Source organism: Phaseolus vulgaris, chromosome 8, assembly GCF_051622355.1.
Source record: "Phaseolus vulgaris cultivar YP4 chromosome 8, ASM5162235v1, whole genome shotgun sequence".
NCBI classification, from domain to species: Eukaryota; Viridiplantae; Streptophyta; class Magnoliopsida; order Fabales; family Fabaceae; genus Phaseolus; species Phaseolus vulgaris.
In genome coordinates, this window is record NC_143505.1 from 17058757 (window position 1) to 17079718 (window position 20962).

Consider the following 20962-nt stretch of genomic DNA (forward strand, 5'->3'; position numbering starts at 1 on the left):
AATAAAACAATAAAAATTCAGCTAAAATTCAAATTAAAAATCAAGAATCAAATCAAACTGAACTAAATAAATGGAACTGAACTACTTACTATATTAAAATATAATATTATATTTAAAATTAATAAAAAGTATATAAATTTATCTGTTGAAAAAATATTTTAAAATTTATTCTATTATAATTATAATACATTCATAATATCAAAATATGATTACAAAGTATATTATATTTTAGTTTTCAGCTGTTTTTTTAGGATTATAACACTAGTATTTATCCGCTAACAATTGAGTCGGTTTTTTTTTTATAACTCTCTTCTTTTTTTTTTATTCGATTTTGACTCTCAATTGGAGGATACTTACAAAAGATTATCTGACATTTAAGTAAATATTCGATATTTGAATGCAATAAATATTATGATAATAACATATATTTATCTTGATTATTGTGTTATTTATAGTATCTAATAAGTTTTTTTCTGTTAGGTCTTAATTAAGTTACGTGTTCCAATTAGAATTCACATTACCATTATTACTAATATACACTTCAATTAATATGTTTAAATTTGTGTCGTTGGTCGGTATGATATACTGACGCGCTCTCTGCAACCATTTAACCCATTGACGGTATAATAATTATTTTATTTAATAAGTTTACAATTTTTTTTAGAGAAGAATAATAAAATATCTCCAAAAAACAGATGAAATGGAACCGCAAAATATTGGATTAAAATGAATGAAATTAAATTTTATACGGCCATGTTTGACTTCAATAACTTGTTCCTTAAAGAAAGAAACCTAGTGAAGAGGAAGAAAGAAGAAGTGTGAAAAAGGGTGAAACAATATAATAGAAGAGTAGAGAGGAAGAAGTGGAAAATTGAGGGAGAATAGTGGAAGTGAGTAATTGGTTAGACGAGCGTGAGATTGAATAGTGGGATAGTAGCAATCATGCTGAGGTCATTATTAATTAAAATAAAAAAAATCTTTGGTCATTGCTCATTATTTTTGCATGAAACAAACCACTCAAACTTGTTTAAGTCCACTTGCCTCCACTTTGTAGGACCTTTATGGGAGCCCTAGGTGCTTATAGAAACCCTCTATTAGACATCTTACCAAGGCTTTTCAAAAAGTAGATTAACACAAATGATGGAAAAGGGAAATACCATCATCACTTCCAACATTATCTCAATCAATTTTACTCATCTTTTCAATCCAATCACAACTATTTCCCACCAAGTCCCATGCTATTTCACCATTCATTCAAATCAACCCTAACATGCTTATTATAATTACAAACTCATGTGTCTTTGGATTATAAAACTAACTTAGGGGCTAATTTTTTTAATTTACATGGATGCATGTGTATAACTACACCAATTAATACGTAGTTATTTTATAAATTAACGATTTTGAGTAGGAATATTATGTATGTATAATCATGTTAAATATTTAGAAAAATAGTTTTCCATAATAATATTATCAAAATTATGTAATCAAATAATACAAGTTTTTGGATTGCTTTTGATAGATTCATATTTTGAAAATAGTCTTGTTTGCTTTTTTTAACGGGTTTGAATTGTGAAAATAAATAAATTATATTTATTTAAAAACTAAACTTGACTCAAAAAGGTTAAACTTTTGATAATAGTATCTTTTACAACATGAATTTATTTATTATTCTTTGCTATAAAAATATTTATCTAAAGTTAAAAAAATACAATCAATTCTTTCCGTTTCATACAAATAATTCTTTTTCTTCTAATAAATACTTAAATTTAAACTTGATTTTGTAATTACATGAACCTAAATTGTATAACTTTAGGTTGACAATCATTTATATGACTTTAGTTTTTAACACTTTTGTTGTGGTTAAAAAATCGTTAGCTAATTTTACATTACTTTAGCATTTAGCATTAAAATGGTTGTCTATTAAATTAAAACTATAAAATATTCAAGAAAATATTTGATAAAGAAAACATTAAGTCATAAATAACTTAATTTAGATAAACCAAATAGTCATCTTTTTAAGGATCCATTTGGTTATATTATCGATAATAATGACACGAAATAATTAAAATTATGGTTCAATTTATTTGGAACACAAATGTCTCTTAAAGTGCATTCAATGACGCTTGTGCAATTATGCTATGTTGTCAAAATCAAATTTAACCATATAGAAATGGACACTAAACTAGTCAAACTAATAAGTTGAATCAATCTCATTGAAATAAATAAGACAAAAATGAATATTATTATTCTTTTTATCTTTATTTTAAATACTCAACTATATCATGACTTGACTTGTTTACTATTTGATTTTGTTGTAACTTTTTATACAACCTTAAATTCTAATAAAATTGCATTATGTGTGACCTACCTCACACTATCTTGGGAATTTTACTTGTTCTTCATTGTTTGATTAGGGATGTTCATTGTTCATGGGATTCTTTTCTTGCAAGAAAGTGTAGAGTATAGAAGTTTCACATGATTTATTGCCATTTGCCTGTACTAAACCAACCATGAGTTGACGTGAGCAAAGGTTTTGTGTTTGGACTACCAAACACATCAAGAAGATAAGAGACCATAGTTGTTGTAGTTTTTTTTCTCTTCAAAATATCCTTTGTATAATATATTTAAACATTGGTGTTTTAAACTTATAAATGTGGTCTTTAACCAAATAGTTAGGATTATTTGAATAAATCCGTACACATTCACTTCAACAAGTTAACTTAATAAACTCAAATACACATACATATTTTTACCTACGAATAAATCATTACATAATTGCATACTCTTATTATTGATATTATTAATTCTGTTTACCTTATTAAGATTTTGTCGCAGAAAAAAAGTTGAACTCAGATCCCATAATATATAAAACATTTTATCATTATATCAAATAAATATGTTGATCGTATTATAATTATTTTTATTATTATTATTATTATTATTACTGATATTAATAATAAAAAATATTATTATTATTATTAATCTTAAATATACTAATAATAATATTTAGAAAATTAAAAATAGTTACAATTATTTTAATAATAATGTTAATAATAATAATACTAATATATACTTATGAATTTATCTATATGTAATTTACCTACAAATTTGAATTCGTACTTACGAATTTTAATTCGTACACTATTACCTACATATTTAATTCGTATGTAATTACCTACAGATAAATTTGTAGGTAATATCCCTAGGTAATAATCAATGAGTAGTATTCATAGATAACAATTTTCTATCTTAGTCCACCAAAATTACATACGAATTTTATCTACGAATTTTTTCCGTGCAAACTATTTTGTTATTATATACGAAAAAATCCATAAGTAACTAACTTTTACTTATAGATAATAATTTGTATGTAAAATTCGTAGGTAAGTCCTAATTTACATAGAGATTCAAATTCGTAGGTAAATATCAGTAGATGATAACAATTTTTCTTGTAGTGGTAACTCCTAACACATATTAAACAAAATCATGTTCAAAAATATCCATTAACTTCTCATCGTCTAATATATTGATATATGTGATTTAGATTATTGATAACTTGAATATCTCCTTCCAATAATGGCTCAAATACTCAATACTAAAACTCATACAAATTCAATCAAAGTGTTACCCTCTTAGTAACATCTATTTCATACAATCATCATGTTTGACATGTATATCAATTCTTAAGTTTTCTTATAATTTTTCAATTTTCATATTCATTTACTTGATCCAATTGCACACAATATATTTCACTTAAATATATCTATATAAACGTATGTGCTTGAGAGCTATTTTTTGGGGGAGAGGGAATCAATATTGATTCCCCATCACTCAAGCCATAAAATATCAGTTAAGTGGTCACATTATCATTTGGGCAATAATTCTAACACTTAAGTGATGTACTTATATAGGAGAGAAATTGACCTTACTTAAATGTTTAAATAGCCGCTTAAGCAACTAAACTCCCAAAGGAGAGAAATTTTTTATGACTTCTCTCTCACTTAAATTCTGACTCCATGAATTGAGCATCAAATACTATCATTCAATTGATTTAAAGTTTTTTTTATACAACATTAAATGTTACCATTTCAATATCATTGGAGCTACTAACTTGTCTCATAAGTAATACAATCGTCAAACCATACTAAATAATATAATTAATTACAAGATTCAATACTTCCAAAGCAATATTCTTAAAAAAAATTCAACAATACACTTGCCAGCCATTTAAAGTAACATTTAAAATTTTAATCTTAACATTGTTTGATCAAATCTCTTTATTTTATAAACTCATATTGTGTCTAATTTAAGGTTTAGTTCACATATCAACAAAATTCTTCTTTAAAATATTTTATTAATTAAAAAAATTTAAGATAACTTCTCTTACTTTAAGTTATCTTATTTTTTAAAATAATCATTGTGAAGAGAGAGAAGAGTTAGGGATGTCCTAACTTGCTTATAGAAAATCTAATTTCTAGTTATATCACACACGTGATCACAAAATCCCATCTATGCATACCAAATAACAAAGTGTTTGAGATATAAAAGAAAATAAAAACTTACTCGAATCAAAATTCTAATAGGATAAGATTGATCTAGACTTTACTACATTTCAAATTACGAGGAGGAATGAAAACAAATTCGAAGTAAGAGAAAATAGCGTTTTAGAGAGATCATTATAATAAATAAAGAAGGAAATGTTTTGTTGTATATATATATATATACATAGATATATAATTATAACAAAATAATTAAATATTATTCTTAATTTATTTTTAACTCTTTGTATAATTTCATAAAAGATGTTCTTACATTCTCCATAACAAGAAAAAAATTCCTTCCTCCAAAATTCATGGTCTTATCACATCTTTTCCTTCAACTCCTAGGTAGAATCACCTATTTTTGACATCTCATACCACTTTGACTAAATTGATGGTTTCATCCTTAACTACTTGATTTGATAATCATCAATCATGTTAAATCCAATTTCAAAAGAAATGTTTTCTTTATTATAATTTACAAAATGACTCGAATCCAACATATACTTTCTTAATTCAGACACATGGAACACATAATGTAGGTTAGCGAGAGAGGTAACGGTAAAATTATTTCCTATGTTGTCTAAAAATCTAATATGATCCAATAAACTTAAGAGTTAACTATTTTAACCTAATAACTTTTCCTACATTTGTAATAGTTTTAAGTATGGGGAAATTTATGGGTTGCAAACTCCAAAAAAATTCTTTCTTTGATATACCAAAGATTTTTGTTGGTTCACAATGTCCTTATCATTTCTTGTATATGCCTAACTTACTTTATAGTTTATTGAAACAAATCAAGCTAAAAGGTTTCCGTATCTTGATATCAACATAATAAAGTGTTACACTTTCTTCTATACAAGGTTTCTAAAGGAATCATGCCAATGATAGCGTGATACTTGTTGTAGTAAGTAAACTTCACCAATAACATAATTTTATCCCAATATTTTAGGTGATTCAATGCAAAAGTTATCAATAAATCTTTTAGGAATTATATTCTTTTGGACATCGACAAAAAAAAATGAGTACACTTAGTGTTTATTAAGCTTACTCTTATGGTCTTTCTTCCAAAACACGTTAAACTTAGTACCCTAAAGATAACACATCTATATGTTATAGTGCAACTTAGTCCACCTTACTTTTAGTATGACACAATTGATAACACTTAAAACAATCTCTCCATAAAAAATTGTTTCACCAAAACTAAACTTAAAACATTTATTCTTATAACAATTGTTAGATCATTATATAAAATTCTGATACGAAACAATTGATAACACTTATAACAGTCTCTACGTCAACAATTATCACACTAAAATTAAACTTAGAAAATTTGTTCTTAACACTTATAACAGTCTCTACATCAACAATTATCACACTAAAATTATACTTAGAAAATTTGTTCTTATAGCAATTGTTAGATCATTATATTATATAAAATTGTAACCGATACTCAGGGTGCACAATTTTTTATCTGAGAACCTAGTAATCTAACCACCAGAATTCGAATTCACTTAACTAATCTTCGCAACATAACAATTAATGCCAGCTGAACAAAAAAATGTCTTATTCTAAAAAAGTCGTCAACAAACCTTTCTTATATTAGTTGTTTAAACTCATAAAACTCTTGATATATAATATCTATCGTTAAAATAAAAATTAAACAAGTTCTTGTAAGCTTTATATATCCTAAAAGCCTAAAACAAATAGCATATATGATTTTAAAATAAGGTAATGTTAAGATACCAGAATTATCTATGCTCTTTCATATTACTGCATTTATTTACATTTCTTTTTCTGATTAATCTCCATTGCACTTTCACTCAGAAGTCACTGTAGTGAGTGCACCCTTTAGCTTCTAAGCGTATTTTTTTTCATGAGACATGGATTAACCTTTTTCTTGTTTTTTCTTCTTCTCTTCAATCTTCACTATCATTATCTCTTCTTTTCTTTTCTTATATGACCCACATGACCCACAAGACATGGGATCCCACTGTGCCCCCAAAATGCACATCAAATGCATGCTCTTTCATAGAAACTCACCTAAAATCACATAATGTTGAATCAGAACCCACAAAGGACACGTGTAGGGTGATAGGAGGATGGGTGTGAGAGGAGTAGGTGGGATTGGGGGTTCACAATCTTTACCCTGAAATGACAAGAAAGAGGTAGTAGCGTCTTGCATAGAAAACCTTACCTTCCTCAAAGAGAGCAAAGTGCAAAGTGCAATATTAAACTTGTAGGCCATTTTACAAAAGTAAGCGTGCAGAAGCAAATAAATAATAACACAGGACTTGCAAAAGCAAAAGGGCAAAATCATTGAATATTCTTATTGTCCAAAACATCATTTTGGGGAATTTCTAAATTGCCTAGGAGAGATTCGATTAACTGTTTTACATTTTGTACCATTCAAATATTAAAAATTAAAACTTTAATGACTAAAGTTGGTTTCTGAATAAAATTTACACAATTTTTAACACCTCTATAGTATAGCTTCATGCAAATTCCCCATCATTTCTTATTAAAACATGGGACGTTTACCTTAAAATGGAACAATGTTGTTTTAATCATATTGTTTTTAAAATTTCTATTTATCCCATCAATATTATATATATATATATATTATCACTCTTAGTTGTATATTTTAATAGATTTTATGCAAAAATTTATTTTTTTACACGTTAGTAACTGAACAACTCAACTTAATACCTTATTTTTTTAACAACCACTCGTATTTTATTTCAATGATACAACTCTCAAGTGGCTTAGATTTTTATATTTTCATATGAATTTAATTTTCATTGATTAATCAACGAGTTAGTTTTTTATTTATAAGAAGTGATTGTTTATGTAAAGAAAACCATGCTTAATTCCTGAATTTAAGCAATGTAACAAAATTTCTTTGATAAAGCTACAACGATCTAAACTTTTAACACAGTCATTATTATGAATATAAAAAAGACAAGAAGAAAGTAGGAAATGAATTTCGAAATAGATGTTAAGTAATAGTGCAATTTAAATAAAAAGAAGGAATGTTTAGCCCAGTATAGATATAAAAAGAAATCTGTTGACGGTGCATGATTTGTTGGCATAAGTTGAGATTGCATGATTGTATTGTAGAATTGCATCATAGCCGTTGAAAGAACATAGCATGAGACACTGACTGAGACCTTAACCTCACTACACTACTTACTCTCAGTCAACAGCGTGTCAGCTTTCCCAGAAAAGAGAGCCTCTTTCTTTGAACTTCTCACACTACACACTACACACTACACACTACAACCTCTCTCTCTCTCTCTCTGTCTCCCTTTCTCTTTCTGCTTTGCTTTGCTAGTTCATGGCCTTTCTCCAGTCTTTCTCTCTCTACATTTCCATGTCCTTGTTCTTCTTCCTCTTCTTTTGCTTCTGCAAAGCCAGTACCACCACCACAAAGTCATTGTCCCCTTCACCCTCCACTTCCTCTGATGTTGAACTTCTCTTGGGAAAAATCAAAGCTTCACTGCAAGGTAACTCTGACAACCTTGTTTTGTCTTCATGGAACTCCTCTATCCCACTTTGTCAGTGGAGAGGCCTCAAGTGGGTGTTCTCCAATGGCACTCCTCTTTCATGCACTGACTTGTCCTCTCCACAATGGACCAACCTTACACTCCACAAGGACCCTTCTCTTCACTTGCTTTCTCTTCAGCTCCCATCAGCAAATCTCTCTGGTTCCCTCCCGAGAGAGCTTGGGGGGTTCCCTATGCTTCAAAGTCTCTACCTTAACATAAATTCATTGCAGGGAACCATCCCTCTTGAGCTTGGTTACAGCTCCTCCCTCTCTGACATTGATTTGGGTGACAATATGCTAAGTGGGGTTCTCCCTCCATCCATTTGGAACTTGTGTGACAGGCTTGTTTCTCTTGGGCTCCGTGGTAATTCACTATCTGGGTCTGTTTCTGAGCCTGCATTGCCCAACTCATCCTGCAAGAATTTGCAGTTGCTTGATTTAGGTGGCAATAAGTTTTCTGGGAGTTTCCCTGAGTTCATAACAAAGTTTGGTGGGCTAAAGCAGCTTGACTTGGGGAACAACTTGTTTATGGGTACAATTCCTCAAAGCCTAGCTGGGCTGAGGCTTGAAAAATTGAATCTTTCCCACAATAACTTTAGTGGGGTTTTGCCTGTCTTTGGAGAATCCAAGTTTGGTGTAGATGCTTTTGAGGGGAATAGCCCTGGTTTGTGTGGACCGCCTTTGGCAAGCTGTGCTAGGACCTCTACACTGAGTTCTGGTGCAGTTGCTGGCATTGTTATTAGTCTGATGACAGGAGCTGTGGTTTTAGCCTCATTGCTGATTGGGTATATGCAGAACAGGAAGAGGAAGGGGAGTGGAGAGAGTGAAGATGAGTTGAATGAAGAAGAGGAAGATGAAGAGAATGGTGGTAATGCTATTTGTGGAGCTGGTGAAGGGAAGCTTATGTTGTTCCCTGGAGGTGAGAATTTGACATTGGAGGATGTGTTGAATGCGACTGGGCAAGTGTTGGAGAAGACTTGTTATGGGACAGCTTACAAGGCTAAGCTTGCTGATGGAGGCACCATTGCTTTGAGGTTGTTGAGAGAAGGTAGCTGCAAAGATAGGGCTTCGTGTTTGTCAGTTATAAAGCAATTGGGAAAAATTCGCCATGAGAATTTGATTCCTTTGAGAGCTTTCTATCAGGGGAAGAGAGGGGAGAAGCTCCTTATCTATGACTATCTGCCTCTCAGAACCCTTCATGATCTTTTACATGGTTTGTTCAATTTACAATCTTCCACTATTGCATTTCTTTTTATTGTTTTTATATTTCAATCATACACTTGCACAATGGCAATTCAAATTGCACTACTGCAATTTCATTTAAACCATTAAAAACTGTCTTTATAAATTGAAGTGTGAAATCAACACATTTTTCAGTGTCTAACTAAAAGTGTGTTGGTGTATAATTTTATTAATATTTCTTCAGGCTGAAAACTCCTATAATACGTTAATATGTCCAAAGGTAGAACCAAAATGCTGATGAATTTTCGGCCTAAAGAGAAAAGAAATTATACCTGCTGTTAGATCTTGGAGGAATCATGATATCTATTGCAAGAAAGTCTTGAAATGGGGTGCTGATCAATTTTCAGCCTAAAGAGAAAAGAAATTATACCTGCTGTTAGATCTTTGAACAATGATGATATCTATTGTAAGAAACTCTTGAAATGGGTCTGTCCTTTTTGTTGAGCATCGTCTGCTTCTCATTCTTGATCTTCCCAATGCAAAAAATTCATAATCCAAAAGCAATAACTATGTAATAACAAGAAGTTGCATCCTTGCTGGTGACTGTAATGTATATGTGAATATTTATGTGGTCTGTCAATAGGGTGCTGTTATCTCATTATCGAAGGTTATCCTTGTATAATTTGTCTAATTTCATGAGCATCAGACTGGATTTAAATGAAAAGTTTCACTACTGAACTTAGATAGTAGTTTGCCTTTTTTGAATTGAAACAGTTTCACTGCAGCTTGGCATTGATCATTGTGTTGTGATTTTAATTTTCCACAGAACCTAAAGCTGGAAAACCAGTTCTGAACTGGGCCAGACGACACAAGATTGCGTTAGGCATAGCAAGAGGTCTAGCCTATCTTCACACAGGACTAGAAGTTCCTATCACTCATGCAAATGTAAGGTCCAAAAATGTGCTTGTGGATGACTTCTTTGCAGCCAGGCTAACTGATTTTGGCCTGGACAAGCTGATGATTCCATCCATAGCAGACGAAATGGTGGCCCAGGCCAAGACTGATGGCTACAAGGCCCCTGAGCTTCAAAGAATGAAGAAATGCAACTCCAGGACTGATGTCTATGCTTTTGGCATACTACTGCTTGAAATCTTGATTGGGAAGAAGCCTGGAAAGAATGGAAGAAGTGGCGAGTATGTGGACTTGCCCTCAATGGTGAAGGTGGCAGTTTTGGAGGAGACTACAATGGAAGTGTTTGATGTGGAACTGTTGAAAGGGATAAGAAGTCCTATGGAAGATGGGTTGGTGCAGGCACTGAAGCTGGCAATGGGGTGCTGTGCGCCTGTGGCATCTGTGAGGCCAAGCATAGAAGAAGTTGTGAGGCAGTTGGAGGAGAATAGACCAAGGAACAGGTCTGCATTATACAGCCCTACAGAAACAAGAAGTGGAAGTGTTACACCATTTTGAGGTTTCAATTCAACATGCTTATTAATCAAACTATTGATTTTCACTTACTACTTACGTTGTGTTTCCTCCTTTTCTCATCTGAATGTGAGGATAGTTTATGATGGTCTAGAGAATGTTGTAATTTTTTGTTTTTCTTTTCTCCATAACTCTTTGCATTAGGTAGCCCCTATTATTTTTGAAATCAAATATAGTCACACAATTATGCAGACTCCTGGTTCTGGAAATTGTGCAGTGCTGCAACTACCTTTTCACTAGCAAAAGCTTAGGCTCAATATAATGCTATGTTTGTAGAACAATGATATTTAAACATAGACTAGGTGCTGACGATATCTAAAGGGACTTGTTCAGGGCATTTCGAACAACTTAGTTTGTGTTTGATTTTGGTTCGATAATTTTCACGATGAATTTCCCTATTAAATATTTTAACGATTTTTTTTCCCCATAGTCCTTTGAAATCCAAACTAAATTCTGAGATAATTTTCCGGTGAGGGGCTTTTCTACGTAGAAACATAGCATTTAAGATGCTCAAAAGGCACAAGAGAAACAATGGGGATTTGCTATTTTCGTACACTCGATATTACGGATGGACAAAAAAAATTAATCTTCCTATCCAATATATTTTAATGGATTTATCTCAGATTTAAATTCATAAAGTTAGATAAAAATTGGATAATATTTTAGATTTTGAAAATTAAGAATTAAGGTGAGTCTAAGTCAATTCAAGTTAAGAAGGTAGGGTTGAATCGGGTTGGACCACATGTCAAGCTAGACTAATTTGAACATAGGTTAGGCTCGTTCATGCAAGACCTAAGTCAAGCAAGGAAAGGTCGAACTTAGCCTCAAGTCCGATCGGGTAAGTCAAGTTGGGTTGGGTAAGTCAAGTTGGGTTAGGAGATATCTAGGTTAGTCTTGGTTATATCAAACTCAAGAAAAATTAGGTCTAACCAGAACCATGTCAAGTTGGTCAAGTTAGGTTTGAAGGGGGTTTTCCTAGATTAGTCTGAGTTGGATTAGACCCATGTTAGATCAAATTGAGTTGGTTCATGTCAGACTGAGTTAAGTCAAGTTGAGTCAAAGTTGCGCCAAGTTGACATGAGATGAGATGGGTTGAGTTAACCAAATTAACTCAGTTGAGTTCGGGTTGAGTTGTCTTGCGTCCATGTTAAGCTAAGTTAGGGCAAACCATGTTAGGAAAAATTAGGGCATACCTACTTCAGGTCAAATCGAGTCATGACCAAGTTGTGCCAAGTCGATGAGGTCCAAGTTGAGCCAAAGCATGTAAGGTCTAAGTCGAGCTAAATCGAGCAAGACTCAGGTACGATCGAGTCAACTTGAGTTCATTTTTTTTATCGGCAATGCCAACTTGAGTTCATATCAGGTTGATTGGGCCTCAATCCATGTTGGGCTGGACAAATGTTAGGTTGAATATGCTCAAGTACATGTTAGACTTAGTTAGTTCAGGCTTAGGTCGAGTGAAGTCAAAACGAGTCCACATTATGCCAAATCGAACAAAAGACAAAGTTGGGTCAAGTTGGTCATGCCAAAATGGGCTAGGCCCAAGTTGGAAAGAGTAAGGACAATTTCTTCCTGCACCCCCACATTTTTCTTCCTGCACCTCCACACTCTTATGAAAAGACTAAATCACCCTTATTAGTTTTTAAAATTCCAAAAATATCCTTAATCTAAAAAAACCCTAAAGAGGCGCAGTGAAGGATACTCTCTTGCGCAACCGTGTCTTTCATGTTCTAGCAGCAACACGCTTTCATGTTCCAGTAGTAGTGCGACACCTCCAAATCCTTCTCCTTCAATCTCACATTTTTTGTTGGTGATTTAGAGTGCTCTTGACAAAGGTAAGTAAATTTCTTTGCTTTCGGATCTGCACATTCGTTTTTTTTATGGATTTTTGTTTCTGTAAGTGTTTTCTTCCATTCCAGATTATAAAATCCGATAGAATTTCAGATCACAAAATACGGTAAAATCTCGATTTTTTGCTTCCAGTAAAATCCTGGATTTGTGGTTCTGGAAAGATTCCAAATTTGTGGATCCGGGAAGGTTCCAAATTTGTGGATCCAGGAAGCTTCCGAATTTGTGGATCCGGATTTGTGTTTTTATGGTCATCCTTTCTTCAACATATAAAACTTCATCAAAAGATTTTTTTCTATCTTCAAATATGATTTGCAATGAGCTTCTTTTTTTCTTCTTTTAATATTTTTTTTGGTCTATAGTTTATTTATATTTGTTTAGTAGAAATGATACAATGCTTTTTTTCTCTCTTTTGGTTTCAATAGAATTTTATATTTGCTGTTTTTTGTTTGTATTGGTTCAACATCTTATTTATTAGTTTGTAATTTGATTTAATTTGAATGGTGTAATTGAACAATAATGGTGAAGACTAGGGGAGGAGGTTCACAAGGTGATCGTATACGTCCCACAACCTCTGTTAGAAGAAGACATGTTAATGAAGATGAAAAACATGAAGAACATGGATAATGACTTCTCAATATCATCATCATCCCACAAATCAACCCCATCATATAGTTCTTGTCCAAATTCATCACTACTGTCCATGCTTCTACAAATAAAATAAAAAAATGAAACAAAATCATTGCATTTTAGATCCATGAATCCATAAGTCAAAAACATTATTCTGGATCCAACAATTCATAATTCAAAAAGACCATTACAAATTTAGGAATCCATAACACAACAAAACAAGTCCAGATTCATAAATTCATAATGCAAGTGATGCATTCCGGATTCAGGAATCCATAACACAAAAAAACAATCCACCAATCCGTAATGCAATTTAGGCTTCCGGATTCAGCACTCCGGAAAATAACAATTTATGATCTTTTACCTTCCGGAACACCCCCTTCTGTTGAACCAAGTGGTGTTCAATGCTTTAAAGAATCCAAATCCGTTGGAGGATGTTGAAGCCTCTGCTTTGCTGTGTGTTGCTGTGCTGGTTTAAGCTTTGTTCTGGGGTAGTTTAATGTTGTAATCCACCCTTAGATTAAATCTCAAGCAATTAGCATCTCAATCTTTATCAAAGTAAAATGTTTTTCAAACTAAGTTGAAACAACCGATTGTTTTTTTGAAACAACCGATTGTTTACACTTAGGTGTTTTGAGAAAGTTTGAAAACTGTTTTTGAATGGTGAAATCTGTTAAGTAACAAAACAACCGATTGATTCGAGGAAACAATCGATTGTTTGTTTTGAAACCATAACAGAAAAACTGTTTTCTTTGACTGAGCTTTAAATGCTTTAACTGAATACGCTCCAGTCATTAAATGCTTTGACCAATCTATTTTAAATGCAATTAAGAGTTTGTTAAGATTTGATAACAAACTATATTCTTGAATATATTCTGAAAAACTGTTTTTAAGATTTAAGAATCTTGAGACAAAGTTTTAAGAACAACAACTAAGAGTTTTTCAAAGAAGTTCTGAGATTGCTTAAGAGTTGAGAGATTGATCAAGGTGCTGGAATAGGATTCTACTTGTATTGATTTCAGATATTCATCTGTAACAAGTGTAATCTTTGTAAACTGTTGAACAATTCGTGTGTGTGTTTTGCTGAGATTGGCTGTGTGTTCTTGAGGTGTTCAAGATCAACAATCTTAGTGTTGGCCAAGGAGAGTGTGTTTCTTGAGGTGTTCAAGGTCATTCTCTTGGTTGTGGTGTAAGTGATCAAGTGGTGATTGCTTAGTGGTTATCCTCAGGGTTTCTGAGAAGACTGGATGTAGCTCTTGTTTGGAGTGAACCAGTATAAACAACTGTGTACAATTTCTCTATCTCTATCTCTTTAATTCAGTTTTGATATTTTGGAACTGGTATAAACAACTGATTGTTTCGCTAAAACAACCGATTGTTTTTTCAGCTTTGTGCTTTTGCTGTTTGTTTTGGAAAAACTAAATCCTTAATCAAGGTTCTTTTGAAGAATTTTCATTCGAAGCTTAAAAGTTTACAAAAATATTTCTTAAACAATTCACCCCCCTCTCGTTTAAGGCCATATATTCTAACACCTTCATCCGGAAAACACAATTTAATCAATTCCAGATTCATGAATCCAGAATATATTACCGGATCCCGATATCCGGTAGCCCCTTTTGAAATTATAGGTTAAGGTTAATGTTGGAATATTTAAAATTGTGGGGTACAAGAAGAAAAACGTGGGGGTGCAGAAAGAAGAAGCCAAGAGTAAGACAAGATCCAGGTCGAGTCAAATCAACTTGAGTCCACATTAAGTGGGTTCGAGTCTATATAGAGCTAAATCATGCTGGGATCAGATCAAATTAATATGATCTAAGTCCAAGTTAAAGTGAGTTAGTCTGGACTCATCTAGACTTGTAAACTAAGTGATCTCAATTGGTAAAAAATTCTTGTATTTATTGTTTTTGTTATTAAATAAATTAATTGTGAAACCAATACACATTAAATAGTAATTGTATTTGTTGTTTTGGTTATTAAATAAATTAAATGTGAAAACAATACACATTAAATATTAATTATTAATATCATTAAATTTGTAAATAATAGAAGTTTTAGAAGAAGATAAGTTTATAAATATCATAATACTCTTTAAAACTAACATGATATTGTAATTTAATTTTCCAATATATATTTTTATTCAAAGTTGAAGTTTAAATGATCTTTTATCCAATTTATGTTATATTATTTTAAATAAATATGAGTTAAATATATTTTTCGTTCTTGTAAACGTAAAATTGGTTTTCATTTCTAGTCTAAACTTTAGACCATCCATATACTTGTATGATTGTTAGATTTTTTCAAAGATTGATAATTTTGTAGAATTTATTATTATTTTAATTGCATACTGATGTCCAATATAACTACTTTCAATGAGTTGATGAAGTATAACTTCAAATTAAACTAATTTTAATGGTCTAAAATTTAGATCAAGAACTAAATCCAATTTCTTATTAAATATATTTAACCGAACAATTTTTTTTTTTATACAATTCATATATGAACTACCTAATACTTGAAGGTGAGTTGAATACAAGGGAGTTTGATTCCTCTTGTCTATTGACAATTCCTTCCTGCACCCAACAAATTTAGACTTGCACCCAAAAATAATTTTGAATAAGTTCTATTACTTTTGTATTAAAATTGTATCATAATAATACATAGATTAAATTTTGAGTTGAAATCATTTGCTATTGGTACGACTTTTTTTTTTATAATAAAATCGTCAAAATTTATTCAAACTTATAATAAAAAAAAGTTGCCAAATTACACAAACTTACAAAATTACACCATGTGTATAAAAATCTTACATCTAGTACAATCCTACTGGACTATCATGAGACTATGTTGGGTTTGTTACATTATTTATTCCAAAAGAGAAGAAGTTGATTACTAAGTGAATTTTAAGCTTATTAAACTTATTAAATAGAAAAATATTTCTTTTTTTTATTGGTCTTCCAATCTCATGCTTTGTATTAAAACTTTATAATTGAAGATTTTAACATTTGTGTGATAGTATGATAAAATATGCAGATAATTACTTCAAGAGATTATTTTATGTGAAAAAAAGTAAAAAATCCATATTTCCATAAAAAAATCCTTTTTAATTTCTTAAAAAGTTGTCTTACCCCAGTGTAGTTAGTGTTTACTCATTTTAAATAAGAACATTAAAAATGAAAAAAATTAGTAATATAGGATTGTAACAAACCAACCCTCGCCCATGTGAGAAGGTTCGTATCTTTCAGAGGCTCATCGGAATCCGACACCGGAAGCGCAGAGCAGCCGCCCAAGGCGGCGAGGAGCCTTCGAGAATAATCAAAATTCAGCTTCACGATGGAGTCGCTCCAAACGCTACCTCCATCCTCTCATCTCTCACCCGCCGCACTCTCCTTCCTCGACCACAGATTCCGCACAGAATGCGCCCTCGCCGATGCTCCCAGCTTTGTCTCTGAGCTCCAGACTCAGTGTGCCGAGTTGGATCGCGCGCTCGACGAGTTGACTCGGAGGCTTGGAGCGGGTCTAGCCGCGTACGCCTCCTTCTCCGGCGAAATCCACGGCCTCTTCGGCCACGTCACCGATAGGTTGACTGCCCTCTCCTCCACTGTCGTGCCAGGTTCGATTCGATGTTTGTTTTTTTCCTTTTTAGGTTATCTTTCTGCGCTGAATTTTGAATGGTTTTGTTTTTTTCGAGTGAAGATGAAGGAAGAGGCGAAGGGGATGGCAAGGGTTTCAAAGAGGAACTTGCGACTTTGGCGAAGGAAGTGGCTAGGTTGGAGACGGTTCGTGTTTATGCAGGTTTTTTTTTTCTTTTTCCTTTTTCTTTTAATTCTGCAAAAGGAAGAAGATTGTGGGAAGAATTTTGATAAGATGGTTCTGTGTTTGGTCGATTGTTAAGATGTGGATTAGTTGTAATTATCCAGAAGGTTTTGGTTCGAATTTGAGTCTGGTATTACCAATTCTTTTGATCAGTGCTATTATTTCTTAAAGCTGCATTTGTTTCATCAACAAACGGCTCTTGAACTTTATATTTTCTGTGCAAATCAATTAACATTGTTGGACTAGGAGGAATTGGAAGATGACAAAGCATTTGTGTTTCATGATCGTCGTTAAGTTATGTGTTAAGCCTTTTCAGTTATGGTATGGTTATCTCCTTTGGCTTGATTTCCCAGGTGTTGCTTTCTTTCTATCTTCTGTCTTTCTGGTGACAGAATTGAAGTACGATGCTTGGACATGCTTCTCCATAAGAACTTTTAGGAGAGGAAAATAAGAAAAAAATAAAATTGATTTCTCCATAAGTTAAAAGTAGTTCATATATAAACTAATTTATAAAAACTTTCTTAGATAACTTCCCTATATATGTTTTTAAACTTGTGCATAGGTTAATTTTAACTTATGAAGAAGTCAATTTTAAGGGTTTTTATGATATGGATTGTTGTGATTGTCAGGAAATATTATGCTTTTCAGTAGTTCTTGTCATACAGACTGCATTTGGTTTGAGTTCTTAGGTGTTGCCTTTTGTGAATGTTGTTTATTTCTTGAGACTCCTTTGTTTGTTTTGTCTTCCAGAGACAGCGCTTAAACTTGATACTTTGGTTGGTGATATTGAGGATGCGGTATCATATACTATGAACAAAAGCATGAGGAAACAATCTGCTAGTCAAAATTCACAAGTGAGCATGCTTTCATAATATTTACCAGATGATAGTGGAAACTGTAGTTTCACTATATTCCTTAATTTATCTCAAATGTTTCAGGAAATGCATATGCTTGCTATTAAAACACTGAAAACAACAGAAGGCATATTAACTTCAATTACAAAAGCACATCCTCAGTGGAAGCATCTTGTATCAGCTGTTGATCACAGAGTGGATCGAGCCCTTGCTATTTTGAGGCCCCAGGCGATTTCTGAGCATCGAGCACTTCTTACTTCGCTTGGATGGCCCCCACCTCTTTCGTCCTTTACCTCCTCAAATTCAGATGCAAGGACCGTGAATCAAGTCTCAAATCCTCTGCTGAGCATGCAAGCGGATCTTAAACTCAGGTACTCTGAAAACTTTTTTGCTTTGTGCAACCTACAAGAGTTGCAAAGGAAAAGGAAAGCTAGGCAACTTGAGGGCCATGACAGGGAAGTTGCCCTACGACAACCACTTTGGGTAATAGAAGAGCTTGTGAATCCATTATCATTAGCTTCCCAACGGCATTTCTCAAAATGGATTGATAAACCGGAATTTATTTTTACACTTGTATATAAAATCACTAGGGATTTTGTTGACTCTATGGATGAATTGTTGCAGCCATTGGTTGATGAAGCAATGTTACTTGGTTATAGTTGTAGAGAAGAATGGATCTCAGCAATGGTAACTTCCTTAACCACATACATGGCGAAAGAAATTTTTCCTAGTTATATTAGTCAACTAGACGAAGAGAGTGCTACTGGGACTCAGTCATCTGCTAGAATATCATGGCTACATCTCATTGACTTGATGATAGCTTTTGACAAGAGAATTAAGTCGTTGATAGAGAATTCTGGGGTCTTGCTATCCTTTGACGATGATGATATCATGCAGAAAATTTCATCTTTATCCATATTTTGTGATCGTCCAGACTGGCTTAATCTATGGGCTGAAATAGAGCTAGAAGATGCCCTAGATAAGTTGAAACCAGACATCCAAAATGAGAATTATTGGATAAAGAAAGTTGAAGGTGCTGTTATTTCATCCTGTACTGATGATTACAAGTCTCCTCTGGTTTCTAATTCCTTTCTTCGCCATTTAGCATCTGTTATTGATCGCTGTCGATCATTGCCTAGAGTAAGTCTGAGGTCAAAATTTCTCAGGTTAGCAGGTCTTCCTATTATAAGAAATTTTTTTGATTCAATACTTATCCGCTGCCAAGAAGCTGAAGGCTTGACAGCCTTAACTGATGATGATGCTGTATTAAAGGTTACAATTTCTGTCAATGCTGCTCATTACTTCGAATCTGTTCTAAAGGAATGGTCTGAGGATGTCTTCTTCCTTGAGATGGGGATGGATGGGGATGATGAGGCAGGAATGGAAAGTAATGCTAATATCTATCGTGAAGGGTTGCCAGAGAGTTCCAGAAGGGTTATTTTTGATGATGAGATAAAAAAGTTGGAAGAGTTCAGAACAGAGTGGGTTGAAAAGATATCCCTAGTTATTTTGAGGGGTTTTGATTCTCATTCTAGAGATTATGTGAAGAACAAGAAGCAATGGCAGAGGGGTGAAGAAGGATGGACTGTGTCGAAGGCTCTAGTAGAAGCCCTGAATTATCTGCAAAGTAAAACTTCGGTGGTAGAAGTGGGTTTGAACGGTAGGGATTTCGTTGGTGTTTGGAGAAATTTGGCGGCAGGAATTGATCGGTTGATTTTTAATGGTATTCTTATGAGCAATGTAAAATTTCACAGAAGTGGTATTGACAGATTTGGTAGTGACTTGGACGTTTTATTTGGGGTATTTGGGTCATGGTGTTTGAGACCTGAAGGATTTTTTCCAAAAACAAGTGAAGGTCAGAAGTTGTTGAAGTTGGATGAAAATAGAGTGCAAGAATGTAAAGCAGGGGGGAAGAAGTGGTTGAAGGAGAATGGGTTCAGACATTTGAGTGTAACTGAAGCGGAAAAGATTTTAAAGAATAGGGTGTTCACGAGTTGAAAAGCTTCTGGCTTTCATTTTAAGCACATGCACTGCTGAAATGGCTTATGAACTTGTGAAGATTTAGGATTGTTTCGTGGTGTACATTACTTTAGACCGACCAGTTGAACCAATTCAATTTTGCTAAGTTGCAATAAATATATTTTTCATTTAGAATGTTCTCAGCCATTGCCTTAAAGCCGAATGTTAATACTTCATATTTCTAGATGCTAATTATACTGTAAATGTGCAGTGAGGAAAACTATTCTCTCTTTTATTTTATCATTTTTATGCTGCCTTTTGAATTTGATATGAACGAGAGCGAGTAAATGAATTGCAGTTTTTATGTATCAATCATGTTATAGAACTGGTTATAGAATTGAGATTCAAATTGTGAACTTTTTTTTTTTTTTTAATTGTGAATTGTTTTTTTATTTTCTTAATCGGGAATTGAATTTTATTGTAATATATTTTAAATAAAAATAAGTAATATGAATAAATCTTATATAATAAAATAAAAAGAAGTACAGAAATAATTTTATATAAAAATTAAAAGTAAATTGAATAATTATTTATAAAAAAGTAAAAATAACATAAACTGTTTTTATTTTAAAATACAATTTTTAAAAAATATATAATAAAATAAAATAAAAATTTGCTTTACTTTTTTCTGAAAGGTGAGTTAGTTTTTCTGAAAGGTGGTTCAACCTTTTAAAAAATGGTTAAGTGAAAAATGGTTCAATTAGGTTAAGTCTGGTTCAAATATTAAAGATTAGGTTAAGTCTGGTTCAAATATTAAAATCCTGGTCTATTAGTTACTTTACCAAATAAAATTTTCTTCTCCCAACATCTTCTTCTTGTGGTTCTTTTTCTTTCCCGTTCCTCACTTTTCTTCTTCTTCTCTTCTCCACTGTCGTTCTTGACTTGATTTATAGGCAAATTGATTGTCTCTCTACTGTCCATTTTCTTTATTAAGTTTTGGGATTTTTCCAGAATCCGATTGAATTGGAAATAATGAAACAGAATTGAGAATCCCACGATTCACTCGATTCATGTCATGATTCCCACCCAAAAACGATTCATTTTTT

The 20962-nt window shown here is 32.6% G+C and overlaps 2 protein-coding genes across 3 annotated transcripts; both read left to right on the forward strand.

The window, feature by feature from the left end:
- The first annotated feature begins 7625 nt into the window (after positions 1-7625).
- On the forward strand, positions 7626-10945 carry TMKL1 (transmembrane kinase-like 1). Its single transcript, XM_068631778.2, has 2 exons — positions 7626-9301; positions 10097-10945. The coding sequence occupies exons 1-2, from the start codon at positions 7879-7881 to the stop codon at positions 10735-10737; spliced, it is 2064 nt and encodes a 687-aa protein (XP_068487879.1). The 5' UTR covers positions 7626-7878; the 3' UTR covers positions 10738-10945.
- A 5422-nt stretch (positions 10946-16367) lies between these two features.
- MAG2 (RINT-1 / TIP-1 family) lies at positions 16368-20059 on the forward strand. Of its 2 annotated transcripts, none has more exons than XM_068629641.2 (4): positions 16368-16840; positions 16924-17022; positions 17794-17897; positions 17982-20059. In XM_068629641.2, exons 1-4 carry the CDS (start codon positions 16561-16563, stop codon positions 19893-19895), a joined length of 2397 nt encoding a protein of 798 aa, XP_068485742.2. In that variant the 5' UTR covers positions 16368-16560; the 3' UTR covers positions 19896-20059. The 2 variants fall into 2 exon arrangements, with proteins under 2 accessions (XP_068485742.2, XP_068485743.2); XM_068629642.2 differs by having other exon boundaries at positions 16416-16840; positions 16924-17006.
- The last annotated feature ends 903 nt before the right edge of the window (positions 20060-20962 follow it).

Coding starts and splice junctions, on each gene's coding strand:
- TMKL1 (XM_068631778.2), top strand. CDS start 7,879: ATGGCCTTTCTCCAGTCTTTCTCTCTCTACATTTCCATGTCCTTGTTC. Junction 9,302..10,096: donor CCTTCATGATCTTTTACATG/GTTTGTTCAATT, acceptor AATTTTCCACAG/AACCTAAAGCTGGAAAACCA.
- MAG2 (XM_068629641.2), top strand. CDS start 16,561: ATGGAGTCGCTCCAAACGCTACCTCCATCCTCTCATCTCTCACCCGCC. Junction 16,841..16,923: donor CTCCTCCACTGTCGTGCCAG/GTTCGATTCGAT, acceptor TTTCGAGTGAAG/ATGAAGGAAGAGGCGAAGGG. Junction 17,898..17,981: donor CTGCTAGTCAAAATTCACAA/GTGAGCATGCTT, acceptor CAAATGTTTCAG/GAAATGCATATGCTTGCTAT.